We start from the raw sequence: 14,735 nt of genomic DNA on the forward strand, positions 1-14,735 counted from the left end.
CCTCCTCAATAGAAAAATAGCATTTATTTAAACCAAACAGCAAAAATGGCTCGTTTGGAATTTTTGGATTTTGTAACATCACAAGGACCAGTACGTCAGCAAAAGTCTGCCTCTGCAGCAAGACATCAACGCCCACTTTTACAATGTCGCACCCTTGACCCCACCCACTGACACTCCGTCAGAAAGATGAAGAGGAGAGAGATGGGCCTCATCTGTCATGGGAGATTCATACACCAAAGGGGACTTTCACAGGACACCTGCCTAACTGATTTTCTACATAATCATGCACTTGACAAACTGCTTTGACTGTTATCATGCATCTCGCGCCACTTTTAAAAGATGCAATGTCAAGTTATAACTTGTGGAGATCTCATTATGTGTCTCGCTGTTTTGAGTATAAACGCGTCCCAGAATCGTCATTGCACCCATATGTGCCAGTTTTATTTGTTGGTCTATATAAACATGCACTAGATGGACGTCTTTGATCATTTTGATACGTTTTCGGCGATGTGCGCTACGTTTTAGGCGCCGTACAAGTGAAAATTGAAAAAAAGGGATCTGCTCTGGTCCATTCCACTACTGCTTTCGGCTCATATCAGCATGGATTTCTTGTGAACCAGTCACAATATGATTCAAGCTCTGCAAAGGAACTGTTACTGAAATATGGGACAGTTAAAAACACTATTGGACCTGACTGCAAAACCTTAAGTGACTCCATTCACAAATGTTTCAAATGTCATGACTGTTTGAGAGTTTATGGTACTACTGTGCTTCAGTGAACAGTTTAATATATTCTGATGCAATGTGTTGGATGTGCATTATGTGTAAACCCTAAAATTAAAATTGTTTATTCTCTTTAGATTGAGTTTCAAATATGTCTGTATTCAAGGGCTGCATTATGTTAGCCAATCATAACAGTGGGCGTTAACACTGAAGTTTTAAGGAGGTGCTGAGGCCAACACCGAGCATTTCAGATTGAGGGCCAGAGACAGGGTGGAAAATGATCATATATTACTAAATTATGACAAATAATACTAAATTGGTGCCAGAAAAAAATAAATAAATAAATAAATAAAATAAAATATCACTAACACTATCAGTGGATCTCTGAGAAGATAAAAAATTATAGAAAGCAGCATGTCACGACCCCTTTAAAGGAATAGTTCATCCAAAAATGACACTTCTCTCATCATTTACTCACTCTTGTGCCATCCCAGATGTGTATGACTTTCTTTCTTAAGCAGAACACAAATGAAGATAGTAGAATATCTCAGCTCTTTTGGCCCATACAATGCAAGTGAATGGGTGCCAAAATTTTGAACCTCCAAAAATCAAATTAGTCAGCATAAAAGTAATCCATATGACTCCAGTGGTTAAATCCTTATCTTCAGAAGGGATATAAAAGGTGTGGGTGAGAAACAGATCAATATTTAAGTACATTTGTACTATAAATTCTATTCCCTGCTCAGTCAATCTGCACTTTAACTTTCACGTTCTTCTTGTGTTTTTGGTGATTCACATCCTTCATGCATACGCCCCTACTGTGCAGGAAGGAGAATTTATAACAAAAATGGACAAATATTGATCTGATTCTCACCCACACCTATCATATCGCTTCTGAAGATATGGATTTAACCACTGGAGTCATATGGATTACTTTATGAGCTTTTTGGAGCATCAAAATTTTGACACCCATTCACTTGCACTGTGATGACCTACAGAGCTGAAATATTCTTATAAAATCTTAATTTGTGTTCAGCAAAAGAAAGAAAGTCACACACATCTGGGATGGCATGAGGGTGAGTAAATGATGAGAGAATTTACATTTTTGGGTGAACTATTCCTTTAACAGAAAAAAAACAAAAAAAAAAACACACATCAGCTTTAATGAGAATAGACTAAAATTACTGGAATTTTTATGCAACTTTCCTTAATTTTGATCATATGAGCATACATCTGGTTTAGACAAAAAGGTGATTTAGATTTTCAAATCAAGTATAAAAACACAAAACTAAAAAGCTATAAATTCCATGTTACTGTTCATTTACAGAATCCTCAGTTTGCAATTTAGGCAAGTGATTTTTTTTATTATTATTATTTTTATTATCCTCTTTAATATTTTTTAGTTCAGTTTCCAATAAAATGCCACAATTGTACTAAATAACATTTTAAGAGCATTTACGAGACAGATTGAAAGTCAAATAAAATGTGTGAAGTGATATGAAAAGTTTAATGAGAATAGCACTTATATAAGAGTTTTGACTTCTAGATAATATGCTTATGCTATTGGTAGGAGAAATAATGATGATATATTTCAGATAAATGGGTCTGTTATAATCTTTATTGTCTTCATTTGACAGTTATTTAGAAAAGCAATGGATCTTTATCTCTGTTCAAATAAAGTCCTGATGTGACAACCCCAATTACAAAAAAGTTGGGACAGTATGAAAAATGACAATAAAAACAAAAAGGAGTTATTTGTAAATTGAGTTTGACTTGTATTCAAACAAAAACTGTATATAGACAACATACTTCATGTTTTTCCTAATCAACTGCATTGCTTTTTCAAGATATACGTAATTTCTGAAATTAATGCCTGCAACACATTCCAAAAAAGTTGAGACAGGGGCATTTAGGACTAATAGCAGTCTGATGAGTTGAAATAGCAAGGTGATATGAAACAGTTGATGTTAAATAGTTGAGGCAATTAATTCATAGTATATAAGGAGCCTCCAAAAGCAAGGATGGGTCGAGGCTCGCCAAGCTGCCAACAGATGCGGCGGCAAATAATCCAGCACTTTCAGAACAATGTTCCTCAAAGACAGATTGGTAGGATTTTTTGGCATTTCATCCTCTACAGTACAAAATATAGTTAAAAGTTTCAAGGAATCCGGTAAAATCTCAGTGCGTAAAGGGCAAGGCCGAAAACCACTTCTAAATGCGCGAGATATCAGACCCTCAGACGTCACTGTCTTAAAAATCGCCATGCGTCTGTAATGGATATCATGATATGGGCTCCGAAATACTTCAGTAAACCTTTGTCAGTCAACACTGTTCGCCGCTGTATCCACAGATGCAAGTTAAGGCTTTACTATGCAAAGCAGAAGCCCTACATCAACACTGTCCGGAAGCGCCGCTACCTTCTCTGGGCTCGGTCTCACCTAAGATGGAAAGCAGAACAGTGAAATCATGTTTTGTGGTCCAACAAGCCCACATTTCAAATAAGTTTGGGAAAAAACAGCTGTTGTGTTCTTCAGGCCAAAGAGGAAAAGGGCCATCCAAGCTCTTATCAGTGTCAGGTCTAAAAGCCAGTGTATGTCATGGTGTGGGGGTGTGTCAGTGCCCACGGCATGGGTAACTTGTACATCTGTGAGGGCACCATTAATGCAGAAATATTTGTAACAATTTTGTAGCAACATATACTGCCATCCAGATGCTGTCTTTTCATGGGACGTCCCTGCATTTTCCAGCAGGACAACACCAAACCACATACTGCCCAGATTACAAGTGCATGGCTATGGCAATGAAGGCCCCATATATTCACGCAGCTGAAGACCTACATAATGGATGAATGGGGGAAAAATCCATTTGCAAAACTTAACCAACTTGTGTTTTCAGTGCCCAAATGCTTAATAAGTGTTATTAGAAGAAATGGTGATGGAAATGGTGACGCTTGACAGTCCCAACTTTTTTGGGGCGTGTTGTAATCATCAGATTTGAAATGAGTGTGAATTTTCAAAAAATCTTTTAAATTCACAAGGAAAAACATCATATAATGTGTTGTTGTAGTGCTTTCAACACAGCACAGGGTGAATAGAATTTACAAATTACTCATTTTTTTATTTTATTTTTTTATTGTCATTTTGCATACTGTCCCAACCTTTTTGGAATTGGGGTTGTATAATGAATAGGTAGCATAATTTTTTGTGATTTAAATCTAAACTTGTTTTGCTTCAGGACCCAGATTTTACATAGGACAACAAGTGGTTTCAGCACAAACCACGTCTATTCCCATTGCAAGTGACACCATATATAATGTTGTTTTTTTTATTTTTTGTTTACCTTGTGTAGTTTTGTTTATGGTTTTTTTGAGAATGAGGTCATGACACGCAACCTGTCATATTGCCTAATTTGTAATTAGGCAATATGACAATAAGTAATTTCTAATAAGTAACCTTCTACTTACTCAGATTAATTTGCACCAGAATACTTTGAAGTCTGATTTGACACACAGCCTTTGTTTTCAACAACAAAAGCGAGGAAAGCATTTTCACCTCCCTTTTAAAAGTTTATAATCCTATTTATTTCTCTATCCTAACTATGCACGATTATATGGTAAGCATTTTTTCATTTGCATTTAGCATTGTTTTTTCCTTCCTGACTACAGTGGCTGAGATTGGCTGCAGTCAGATGAACCAATTTTTATGCAGTCATCCCTCCTTTTATGCCATAAACACTCTTAACACTTCTGTGTAATCTTTCAATTTGTTCTCATTTTGCCATAAAACTGACAGCATTACTACATCAAGACTGCTATGATGTCATTATAAATGGTCATTGTTCATGGAAAATTATCGTAAGTTCCTGACAAATTTCCAATAACACCAGTTAAGGAAATGGCAATGCCAAGTGCAATTACTACTCCAGGAAACCTAATACAATTCAGATGTGAATTAATAATGTTTGACTGAAATTGTTGGTAACACACACACACACACACACACACACACACACACACACAGCATAAAGAACTAATGAGTAAAGTAGCCTACACTACAAGCAGCAATGGCTGAACACAGAGTAAAGACCTAAGAATTTCTCACCTTCGCAATTTTGATGAAGTGGCCCAATATTTCAGCTCGGATTTTCAGTGTTTGAGCTGTCAATATCTCTCTCACTGCCCAGAAACTGACCTGAGAGAAGAATGTTGATATGTCAAGAATTGAGAAGGCCACAGTGCACCAGTAGCAATCCCACATTAGTTATTCCTGCACATTTAGAGTCAGAATTCAATGGGGGGGAAAAAAATAATTTAAAGCTTCTTTAATGTGAAAGTATAACCTACATAATTCTAACAGTTCTTAGCAAATAGACATTTACCCAACACTAGTATTAGTACTTAAATCAGTTTTGTGACAACATTAACCTACATTTAATTTGAAAGACATACACATCATATTAAGAAAAATTATTTTTATCGGGTAGAATGGAGATCTCTTTGAACTGGAGGAGCATTCAGACAGTTGCCAAGAGTGAGTCAAGATCAACAGGGTGGCACCAGCAACAAATTAATATGTTCCAAAATACTACACACCTCTCTCTGTTTGGAAACAAGCCATGTTCAGGCAAATTTAAAGAGGTCATGATCAAACTGAACCATAATCAAATTTAATGCTGGTTTTAACCTAGGATAAACAGACCAAGCGAAACACCACATGGGATTTATTAAAAAAGAACACTGTATTGTGGCACTTAATGTTCTTGGATAAGAACACTTAGTAATGCACTGCTGATTTACCATAGGTTGTGTTCATATGATTTTCTAGAAACCTCCATATAGCAATAAAAGTTCCTCTTAATTTTCATCCAGTGCAAGCAAATGGTTCTCTTTCAATTCCAAGCATTTTTTCACTCAAATGCAAAAACATAATGTAGGAGATGTCACTTGACAGGGTGGAAAAAGTGGATATATCCAACAGAGTCTCTTCTCTTATTAACAATCTTAACCTTGTGCGACCACGCGTACATATGCATGGACGTTTTTATTTTGGATTCTCTATACACAATGCATAATTTAATTTAAACTGACTGATCTCAGTTCAGGAGACTTTGGGCTGTCAGTAAAGGGTTAAACTTTCAACATACGGAGACATGTGACAAAACAGCATGGTGCTGGCCGCAGCAGAGTTTGTCTTTGGAAGAAACACCAACAAAACTACATCTGGTAAGAAAACTCATTAGGTTTTTACATTGAAACCAGTTTGAGTCAAAAGAGTAGAGTCTACGGTGCTAAACACAGGGTACACTAAAGTTTACTTCATGCATATGTTCTATAGAAATCCTATATTTACAGTGCATTATCACACTGAAAATCAATGGGTTCATCTAAAAGCTGAAATTTTGCTTTCAGAGGCTTTATATAGAGTTAGGATGAAACAAAGTGCATTTCAAACAGTTCTTAGACCAATGCAGCCAGACAGCACACTGGAGGTTAAGTCAATCAATAAATAGGGAGCAAGGGAACATCCTATATCTTTCTATGCAGTTAAGGGCATTAACTCCTAAAATCTGACCAAAAGTTCAGTTTCAGGCTGCAGATAATGTTTGGATCGCTCAACATGTTTGGCAGATATGGGACAATGGTAATCAGTACATAGATTCAGAATTTATAATGTATAATTTTATGTTAATATGGTTGGCAGTGATTGGATGATGCTGGCCATAATTTGAATCAGAATTATGCTAATTTCTGATGTAATGTATGTAACGTCTCAAAAACATGAATAACCAACACTCCTGGAAACATAATCAATTTGATGAAAAAAAAAATCTGACTTTCTATAGTTTGGTATAATTAAAAATTTCACAACTTAGTCCCACTGTCCACATATGTTGCCATCAATTTTTATGCAAACTATATTTTATTTTATTTTTTTATTTTTTTGCATGTGTATTAGGTGCTACAAGTTACAAATCAAAAAAGGAAATGGCAAATGCGCACAGCAGTCACGCTCGGGTTTTAGGAGATTAAAAATAACTGCCAGTAAATTATCACATGAAACCATTTTATAATGTGACAGCAAAGCAGCAAAGTTGAATCTTTATTTTTTCCTTCTGGAAATATAAAAAATTTGCTGTTTATGAAAGACTGAAATGGCAAATATAATTGCAGACCTCAAATGGCCTACAGATCAGTAACATTCCAAGACATTTAAGCCTTGCCAACATGTAATTCCATGTAAATAAAAATCATATTCATTCTAACTGTATACTGCCCTTCTTCAGTGGATATTTGTACGCATTTTTAGAAGCTGGGATAAAGAACATGTTGTGCATTTCCAGTAAAGTGTGTGTGAATGAATGTCCTGGTCATTTTAATATGTGTAAAGGAGTTAGTTGAGAAAATCTGTTGAGTCATTAGTTGAGACAAAATTATAGCAATACTACACAATAACAAACACACACACACACACACACACACAAAGCCATTTTGTGTAAAGGTGGTAGGAAAAAAATATATATTTCATCAATATTATACCTCACAATACTGTATTGATATTCTAACACCAATAATTAATACATTTAATTACCTTTTACAATAATATTTTAGGGGGGAAAGAGATTTAGCACCACTCAGAGAGATTCAGTTATCTAAAGGATATAATGCAGCTGTTGGATAAAAGCTGTTTGCACTATGTAACCATCATTTCCAATGAAGGGAGAATGCGGCAAGGAAATTTAATGTGATTCAAAACTGTCAAAAGAGGTCTCTTCCATTAGCAAGCTTGTACAAATGGACTCCTATTAAACTAACGGACTCTAATATAAGCTTAGAGCCTAACAACTTTTATGGCTATATGAAGGTTTCTAGAAAATCATATGAACACAACCTATGGTAAATCAGCAGTGCATTACTAGGTGTTCTTATGCCTAGAACATACAGTGCCACATTACAGTGTTCTTTTTCCTCTTTCAGTACAATGCGATTCATTAACCTCTATTATTTGATTTATTTCTGGTGGTGGTAATGGCCCGGGTTTCGAACCCAGGAAAGGGGTGATCTGTGAATGTTGCAAATAAAATTGTGCTTGCAGCCTGCCTGGAAATGAACTACTAAATCAGCACACTTGCAGTTTCGACTGTCCTCTGATCAACTTGACATAAAAATAATGGTGAACTTGGTAATCCTATATTTATCTCTATATTGTGCTTAACTGCCATGAAATTGTCTTTTCAGTTTGGCTTTTAAAATTAGGCAATGTCCTTTCAGATAATGATCAAAATTAAAAACTTGGTGAAATGCCCATTATATCAGAAAACTATTGTTGACTGAAATTACAACTAAATATCTTAAAATGACATTTAGACAAAATTAAGTGTGTATTTACAGTGCATTTTTACACTGCATTGTTATAAAGTTTGCAATAAATTACATTTAAATATTACCTGGTTGAATCTCCGTGTGAAGGCCACAACGTTGGGTGAAAGGCTGTGCTTCTCCTTCTTGTTCCATCCACAGCTCGCCAGCTCCTAAATAACCAAACAGACATTTTAGCCTTTCAAAAGTGCTGTCAAAGTGTAATATAAAGCTCTCTTGTATGCATACGTTGTACTGTCAATTTATCTATTCTTGTTTTGTGTTCCTTAGCACAGTCACCTTCGGCTTGCTCACTGGTGTTCTAAATACAATTATTATTTAACTATTTATTTTTATACACAATTTACAATCATATTTAATCAACCCACACAATGATGGCTCCAAGACTTTTTAGATATTACAGTTTCATTTTCTGTTAAAGCATGTTTTTCTGTAAAGCTGCTTTGAAACGATGTGTGTTGTGAAAAGCGCTTTACAAATAAAAATGACGAATTAGTCTGATATTAATGACATCACATGCACAATTATGACATTAACACACATATTAAACTTTTATTCAGGGGTTTAGCCAAGGTGTTTAGTGAAGAACAAGCAGTAAATAGAATGTTGAGAATACACGCACTGAATAACACAACTTGACATAGCGAATGTCCATCCTTTAGACTTAACCCTATGTTTATTTTGTTTACATTAGGATTAGTGTTGCAGTTGTTGCTTTAAAAAAGCAATATATACTTATAATAATGAATACTTCATAATAAAAAATAAAAAAAATGTTATTGATGGTTACGGGAGGAATGTGTCACAACACACAGTGCATCGCACCCTGCTGCGTATGGGGCTGCGTAGCCGTAGAGCGGTCAGAGTGCCCATTATGATCCCGTCCACCATAGAAAGAACCTACAATGGGCACGCGAGCATCAGAACTGGACTTTGGACTTTGGAAGAAGGTTTCCTTGGTCCGATGAGTCCCGTTTTCTTTTACATCACGTGGACGGCCATGTACGTGTGAGCCATTTACCTGGGGAAGTGATGGCACCAGAATGCACTGTGGGAAGACAGCAAGCCTGTAGAGGGAATGTGATGCTCTGGGCAATGTTCTGCTGGGAAACCCTGGGTCCGGCTATTAATGTGGATGTCAATTTGACACATGCCACCAACATAAACATTGTTGCAGACCAGGTACAACCCTTCATGGCTATGGTATCCCCTGATGGCAGTGGCCTCTTTCAGCAGGATAATGCGCCCTGCCACACTGCACACACTGTTCATGAATGGTTTGAGGAACATGATGAAGAGTTCAAGGTGTTGCCCTGGCCTCCAAATTCCCCAGAACTCAATCCAAATGAGCATCTGTGGGATGTGCTGGACCAACAAGTCCGATCCATGGTGGCTCCACCTCGCAACTTACAGGACTTGAAGGATCTGCTGCTAATGTTTTGGTGTCAGATACAACAGGACTCATTCAGGAGTCCATGCCTCGGCGTGTCTGCGCTGTTTTGCCGGCACAGGGAGGACCAACAGCATATTAGGCAGGTAGTAATAATGTTTTGGCTCATATAAATAACATTTTTACCATGTAATTGTTCAACCATTTTACAGCTTTCTTGGGGTCAAATTGACCCTTAAGTACACCATAGACACTTTTCTTATAGCGTCGCTTACAAATGCAATAAATTTGAACACTGCCAGATCTAAATCACCTCCGTGGAGAATGTAATGAAGTTTTATGTCAAAAAGTTAAAGTTAATTTGATGTACTGTAAATCAGTGTTAAGTCCATAAGTCTATTCATGGGTTAATGCCTCATCGGGTTCAAACAAGCTCCAGTATGAATACTAATACTTTCAAGGTTTGGTGCAGACTGCTGTGAGTTGAGAAGGCAGATGGAAACATTTGAGGGCATTTCAGTCTCCACATGGACTCGGAAAGTGGTGTTTCCATGTGAAACAGCAGCTCAGTCTGTGTACAGTACCTTACCAAAATATTTTAGGTCTGTTTGTAAAGTCATCATTTTAAGCCACACATTTTTTTGGATTTAAGAACCAGTGTTACAGTGCACCCACATTTAACAAAGTAAGAGGTCTTTTTGGTTCTTAGATTATACATCCTATACTAGGGATGGCATTTAAAGTTGCTTATTAGTCGAGTACTCACACATAAAAAAATGAGTAATTGATTACTTGAGATTTACAGTTCAACCTTCAACATTTGAACATCTTTTTTCTTATGAGCACTATGCATAAAAAATCTATAAATCTAGAATTAAAAATTATGAAAAGATAAAAACATTTGCACTCACACATAGAAACTCCAACTCTTCTGAAGCAATATAATCAAATTAAGTAATTTAAATATTTTTAGGTGAACTATTCCTTTAATGTCATGCATCCACAGCGCCAACCAATGTGTTGAGTTGTAGCATCAAGATTAAGGTGAGAGAAGCAGTTTCATTGTTGCCAACAGCAGGCAAAGGCACAAAGGAAAATCAAATTGCAATATTAGAGTAGTTTTTACTAGTTACATTTTTAAAACTGAACGAGTACTTGATTAAATCAATTACTCGTGTACATCCCTATCTAATACATGACAGCTTGGTATAACAATTATATTAAATTCAACCCCTTACTATAGGCCCTAATGTTTTTTTTTTTGTCATGCAATTACAAAGATTTATGTTTAATTTATAATGTAACAATATCAATGCAGGAGGGGAGCTAGAATTGAGTATAAAATCCATCTTTGTAAAACAGAGGATGAAAGTTTCAATGTAAAGCCAAAAACAAAATACAAAAAAAATATTTTAATCTGAATCTCCAGTTTTGTGAAATGTCTTGTTTCAACCAAGAATATTTTAAAGTACACTAAATTATGCAAAGGGACACTGCCTGCTAACTCAGACAGCACTAATAATTTTGTGGTTGTTCTAGAACCAATGTATATCTTATATCTATTAATCCAGTTGCCTGTGTAAACTCCAAGAACAACTCTTTTTAGAATCCACAAAAACCTTTGAAGCATGCAGTTGAAATATTGATGAATGAACATACATGTATATGGTCAAACGCAAAAATTTAACTGCAGTGTACTTATACTTGTGTTTCCACAGACCAATGAAGCGTACAGGCAAAAGGCTCAACAATAATAAGACCATTTAATTGTCAAAAATGTCGGGGTCGGAAAGACTGAGGGCTACGATTGAGTCCCGAATTAGTGGCTGGGCAGGTCAAACTCAGCATTTTTTAAATTAGCTCTTTTCCATTGGGATCTTCTAAACAAATTAATTCAGTGTGCTTCACACTCTGTAGTCTTCTTGAGAAATCTTTTTAAGAGACTGCATGCTAGGTGTTTTGGGTACTTTTAAACAAAAAAAAAAAAACACTTTTTACAAAAAAATAAAAAAAAACAATAACCAAATAATTTATGTGTGTAGAAAGCAATGCAAACATGCATGTCTAAAGCAACAAGGGGGAACGAATCCATCATGTTCCACTCACATAAAACCAGTTTTCGTACTCCACAAATCAGACAATCTCCCTGAACACCTATTAAAACCACTTTGAGTCAAAAACTGACATTTTTAGCAATAAAACCATTGGCAACACTTGGAGTACAAGCAGATAAACATGACAGCACTGGAGCTAAAGACAAAACCCATTTTCACCAATGACTGATGAGTCTCGGAGGGAAGGAAAGATTGAAAAACGTCCTTACTGTTTCCTACAACCAATTCAGACCCTGATTAATGTTTTGGAACAGCCAACGCCTGCAAAAGGCCCTAACTACTTTGCTTTGTGCAGTTTGAAGAATGCATCCATTTGTTTAGATGTATTTTAAGATGCAGCAGGGACAGAAGCAATAACAGGGGTCAACATTAACCATCTCACCACAGAGGGCAAACTCAAAAAACTTGTGACTTGTGATAGTAAACCAGGGAGTCAGGGTTTGGCTTCGTCTTCACCAACAGTTCTTGCACTAATCGTCTGATGCATATTGCACACAAAACTGGATAATGCTTTCTCAAGTTAGTAAGTCCTAATCTTATTTGGCTGGTTTGATGAAACATGAGAAAAAGCACACAGGATTTTTATCAGTCTACCTGAAGACAGAGTCATGTTTTTTATAAGTTTCCATGTTGAAACAACAAGTGCTTTTGAGGATGAAATTATAACTGGATTTGCCAAAGTTTGCCAGGTTAGTGACATCAAATATTTTAAAGACAGTCAGAGTTTCATTTGAGGCATGTACACGTAGTAGCAAGTAAAGTAGATATCCATGAGTATAACTTTATTTGCTGTTGTGTCTTCTAAGTTATGTCTCTGGAATGGTCTGTATTTAGGTTTTGTATGCTGTACTTAGACTTTCTACAAATTTTTCACCTATTTTCCTGTTTGTTTTCTTTGCATTCGCCCACGAAGACTGCCACACCATTATTTGATTTTTTATTTTTTTCCCTCACATCGGTCTTTTATTATTGGTCTTATTTATACTGTATATATGATATATCTCAGATAACGCTGGCCCTAAATGGAACATAATGACAAACCCGACTCATCCGATTCCTTTACAGGTTAGACATCTCTTCCTGTCTAATTGGGCAGTTCTCGGCCAGTTTAAGCTGCACTAAGTCCCAGACCTTTTGCCGTTTTAGTCAAAGGTCTGGCTAATCGAAACTAGGTATGGCTGGTTGCATTTCGTATGCCATAAGCCCCCGCTGGTAAATACTGTAAATACACCATATTGGCCCAAAAAGCATCTTTCTACATTGACGGTGAAATAAAAAATTATATTATAGCAGATGCTTTACCAGAGACCAATGCTTTATAGAGGGCTCTTAAATGTGTGAAATGGAAGTAATCTTTCATGTTACAGCTCAGTTGCAATGTGAAGGCTATTTTCAGCAACAGATGTCATTGTCCTGTGTCTCCAGTGTATATAGTCACATAATATTTCATTCTGATCTCATTGACTACGTTTCATGGACACCTGAAAGTGGGTAATTGGGAGAAAGCAGCGTTCCGGTTTACATGCACTGTATAAGCGACATTCTCTTTACTCCCCTACACATGCAGCTTAGTGAGTAAACAGCTATAATTTACAGCCTACTTTCCCCGCAACGCTTGTGTAAATAACAAACATAGCATCCTAGGAAGACTTTGCTGTTTTATTCTCCGTTGCTTCGCTTTATTTCCAGATATTCTACAATTCTTGCCGTGTTTGTTTCCTTGACTTTCCATCGCGATCTGCAGTGAAATTGCGCTGCAATAGTGGGGTTTCTCTCATGTAAAACTGCAGGATTCCCTCGATGTACAAGCACATATATGCGAACGTGAGAGACAGTCGATATTTTACATTGGTGTGTATAAATGGGTATATTTTATAGTGTATGAGTTTCTCTCACTGCACTCCACTGTACTTTAATTCTTTCCGCTGTGTTGACTTGTTGTTGGGCTCCATCCTATGATGTTTTTTACTCCTCAAAAACCTATTAGTGTGTTTACATGGTCACATTAATCCGCATTCTTCGGGAGAAAACTCGGTGTGTTAAAACGCTTTCTCTTAATCCTTTAAGAGGCGTAAGGAAATCAATGTTCTCGTTAACATTATGTTTCTGAATGTCAGTTTCTGCAAAAACCCTGGAATAAACCGTTTTATCAACCCTTTCACACATGTGATCAAACAGGTATGATTATACAAGGCTGGGCTCAGACACGTACAATCATACTGGTGTGATCAAACCAGTGTTTACCAGCAAAAGAGGGATTGAAGTGGTTGTCATAATGAACCAGCTGTTTAAATAGTCTTTTCAACATCACAACATCACAATATCTTTATTTCTATATGTTACAAACATTCAAACAATCACTAAATAAATGTTTAAAGCCATTACTGTTTTGATGCAGCGATGTGGCCATGTTTTCTGACCTCAAACAAAGAATACAAACTAGTCAGTCCACTCGAGCCTTCTCCCATTCCGTCCGTCACTCATTTGAACCACTTCTGGTGCTGGGAAAGTGGAAGGGCAATGTATTTACAAACTTCTATGCTTCTATGACTCACTCAGAATCCCATGCTGCACTGCAGTGTAAACAATATGGCAGCATGCATAGCGGGCAAGTGCATTAGTGATTGCATCTTACTTATCATAATCATAATAAACATCTAAAAACCACATTATATGTTTGATAATATATAATCTGTCCTCCAGTGCATCTGCTGTGAACTGTAAGGTAAGATTTTTTTAATTTTTTTATTATTATTATAGCGCACATTAAAGAACTCACGCTGGGGGATCTGTCAGTACAGGAGAAACTCATGTGCGAAAAGGTTAAGTGCATGTAAATGTGGTCACTGTGAATTTGGTGACTGAAGATCAGAAGTTCTTCAGCTAAACTCAGTCTGTTCACACCGAAATTCGAACTACTGCCCCCAGTGACCAAAGCAGTAAGTGTTTTAACATATCGGCATGTGTGAGCTCCAGTTTTCAGGTAATATGTCCACAGAGGGGCGCTAAAAGCGAGTTGTAATGCAAGTTGTTTTTAGTTTTAAATGATTTACAGTAAAGATAATTACATATTTTATTAACTCTACCCCCAAATCCAAACTCCTACCCAAAACCTAACCATCAGTGAAGTAAA

At 36.5% G+C, this 14,735-nt stretch overlaps 1 protein-coding gene across 4 annotated transcripts in view; it reads right to left on the reverse strand.

The window, feature by feature from the left end:
- LOC127415318 (ras-specific guanine nucleotide-releasing factor RalGPS1) overlaps positions 1 to 14,735 on the reverse strand; it is a 193,988-nt gene that overhangs the window by 149,825 nt on the left and 29,428 nt on the right. For all 4 annotated transcript variants that reach the window (XM_051654030.1, XM_051654032.1, XM_051654031.1 and 1 more), the window contains 2 exons: positions 8,167 to 8,250; positions 4,824 to 4,913 (listed from right to left, as the gene is read on the reverse strand). In XM_051654030.1, the coding sequence (XP_051509990.1) occupies positions 4,824 to 4,913; positions 8,167 to 8,250 (174 nt within the window). The remainder of the gene's footprint in view (positions 1 to 4,823; positions 4,914 to 8,166; positions 8,251 to 14,735) is intronic.

This window comes from Myxocyprinus asiaticus, chromosome 24 (assembly GCF_019703515.2).
Source record: "Myxocyprinus asiaticus isolate MX2 ecotype Aquarium Trade chromosome 24, UBuf_Myxa_2, whole genome shotgun sequence".
Lineage (NCBI taxonomy): Eukaryota > Metazoa > Chordata > Actinopteri > Cypriniformes > Catostomidae > Myxocyprinus > Myxocyprinus asiaticus.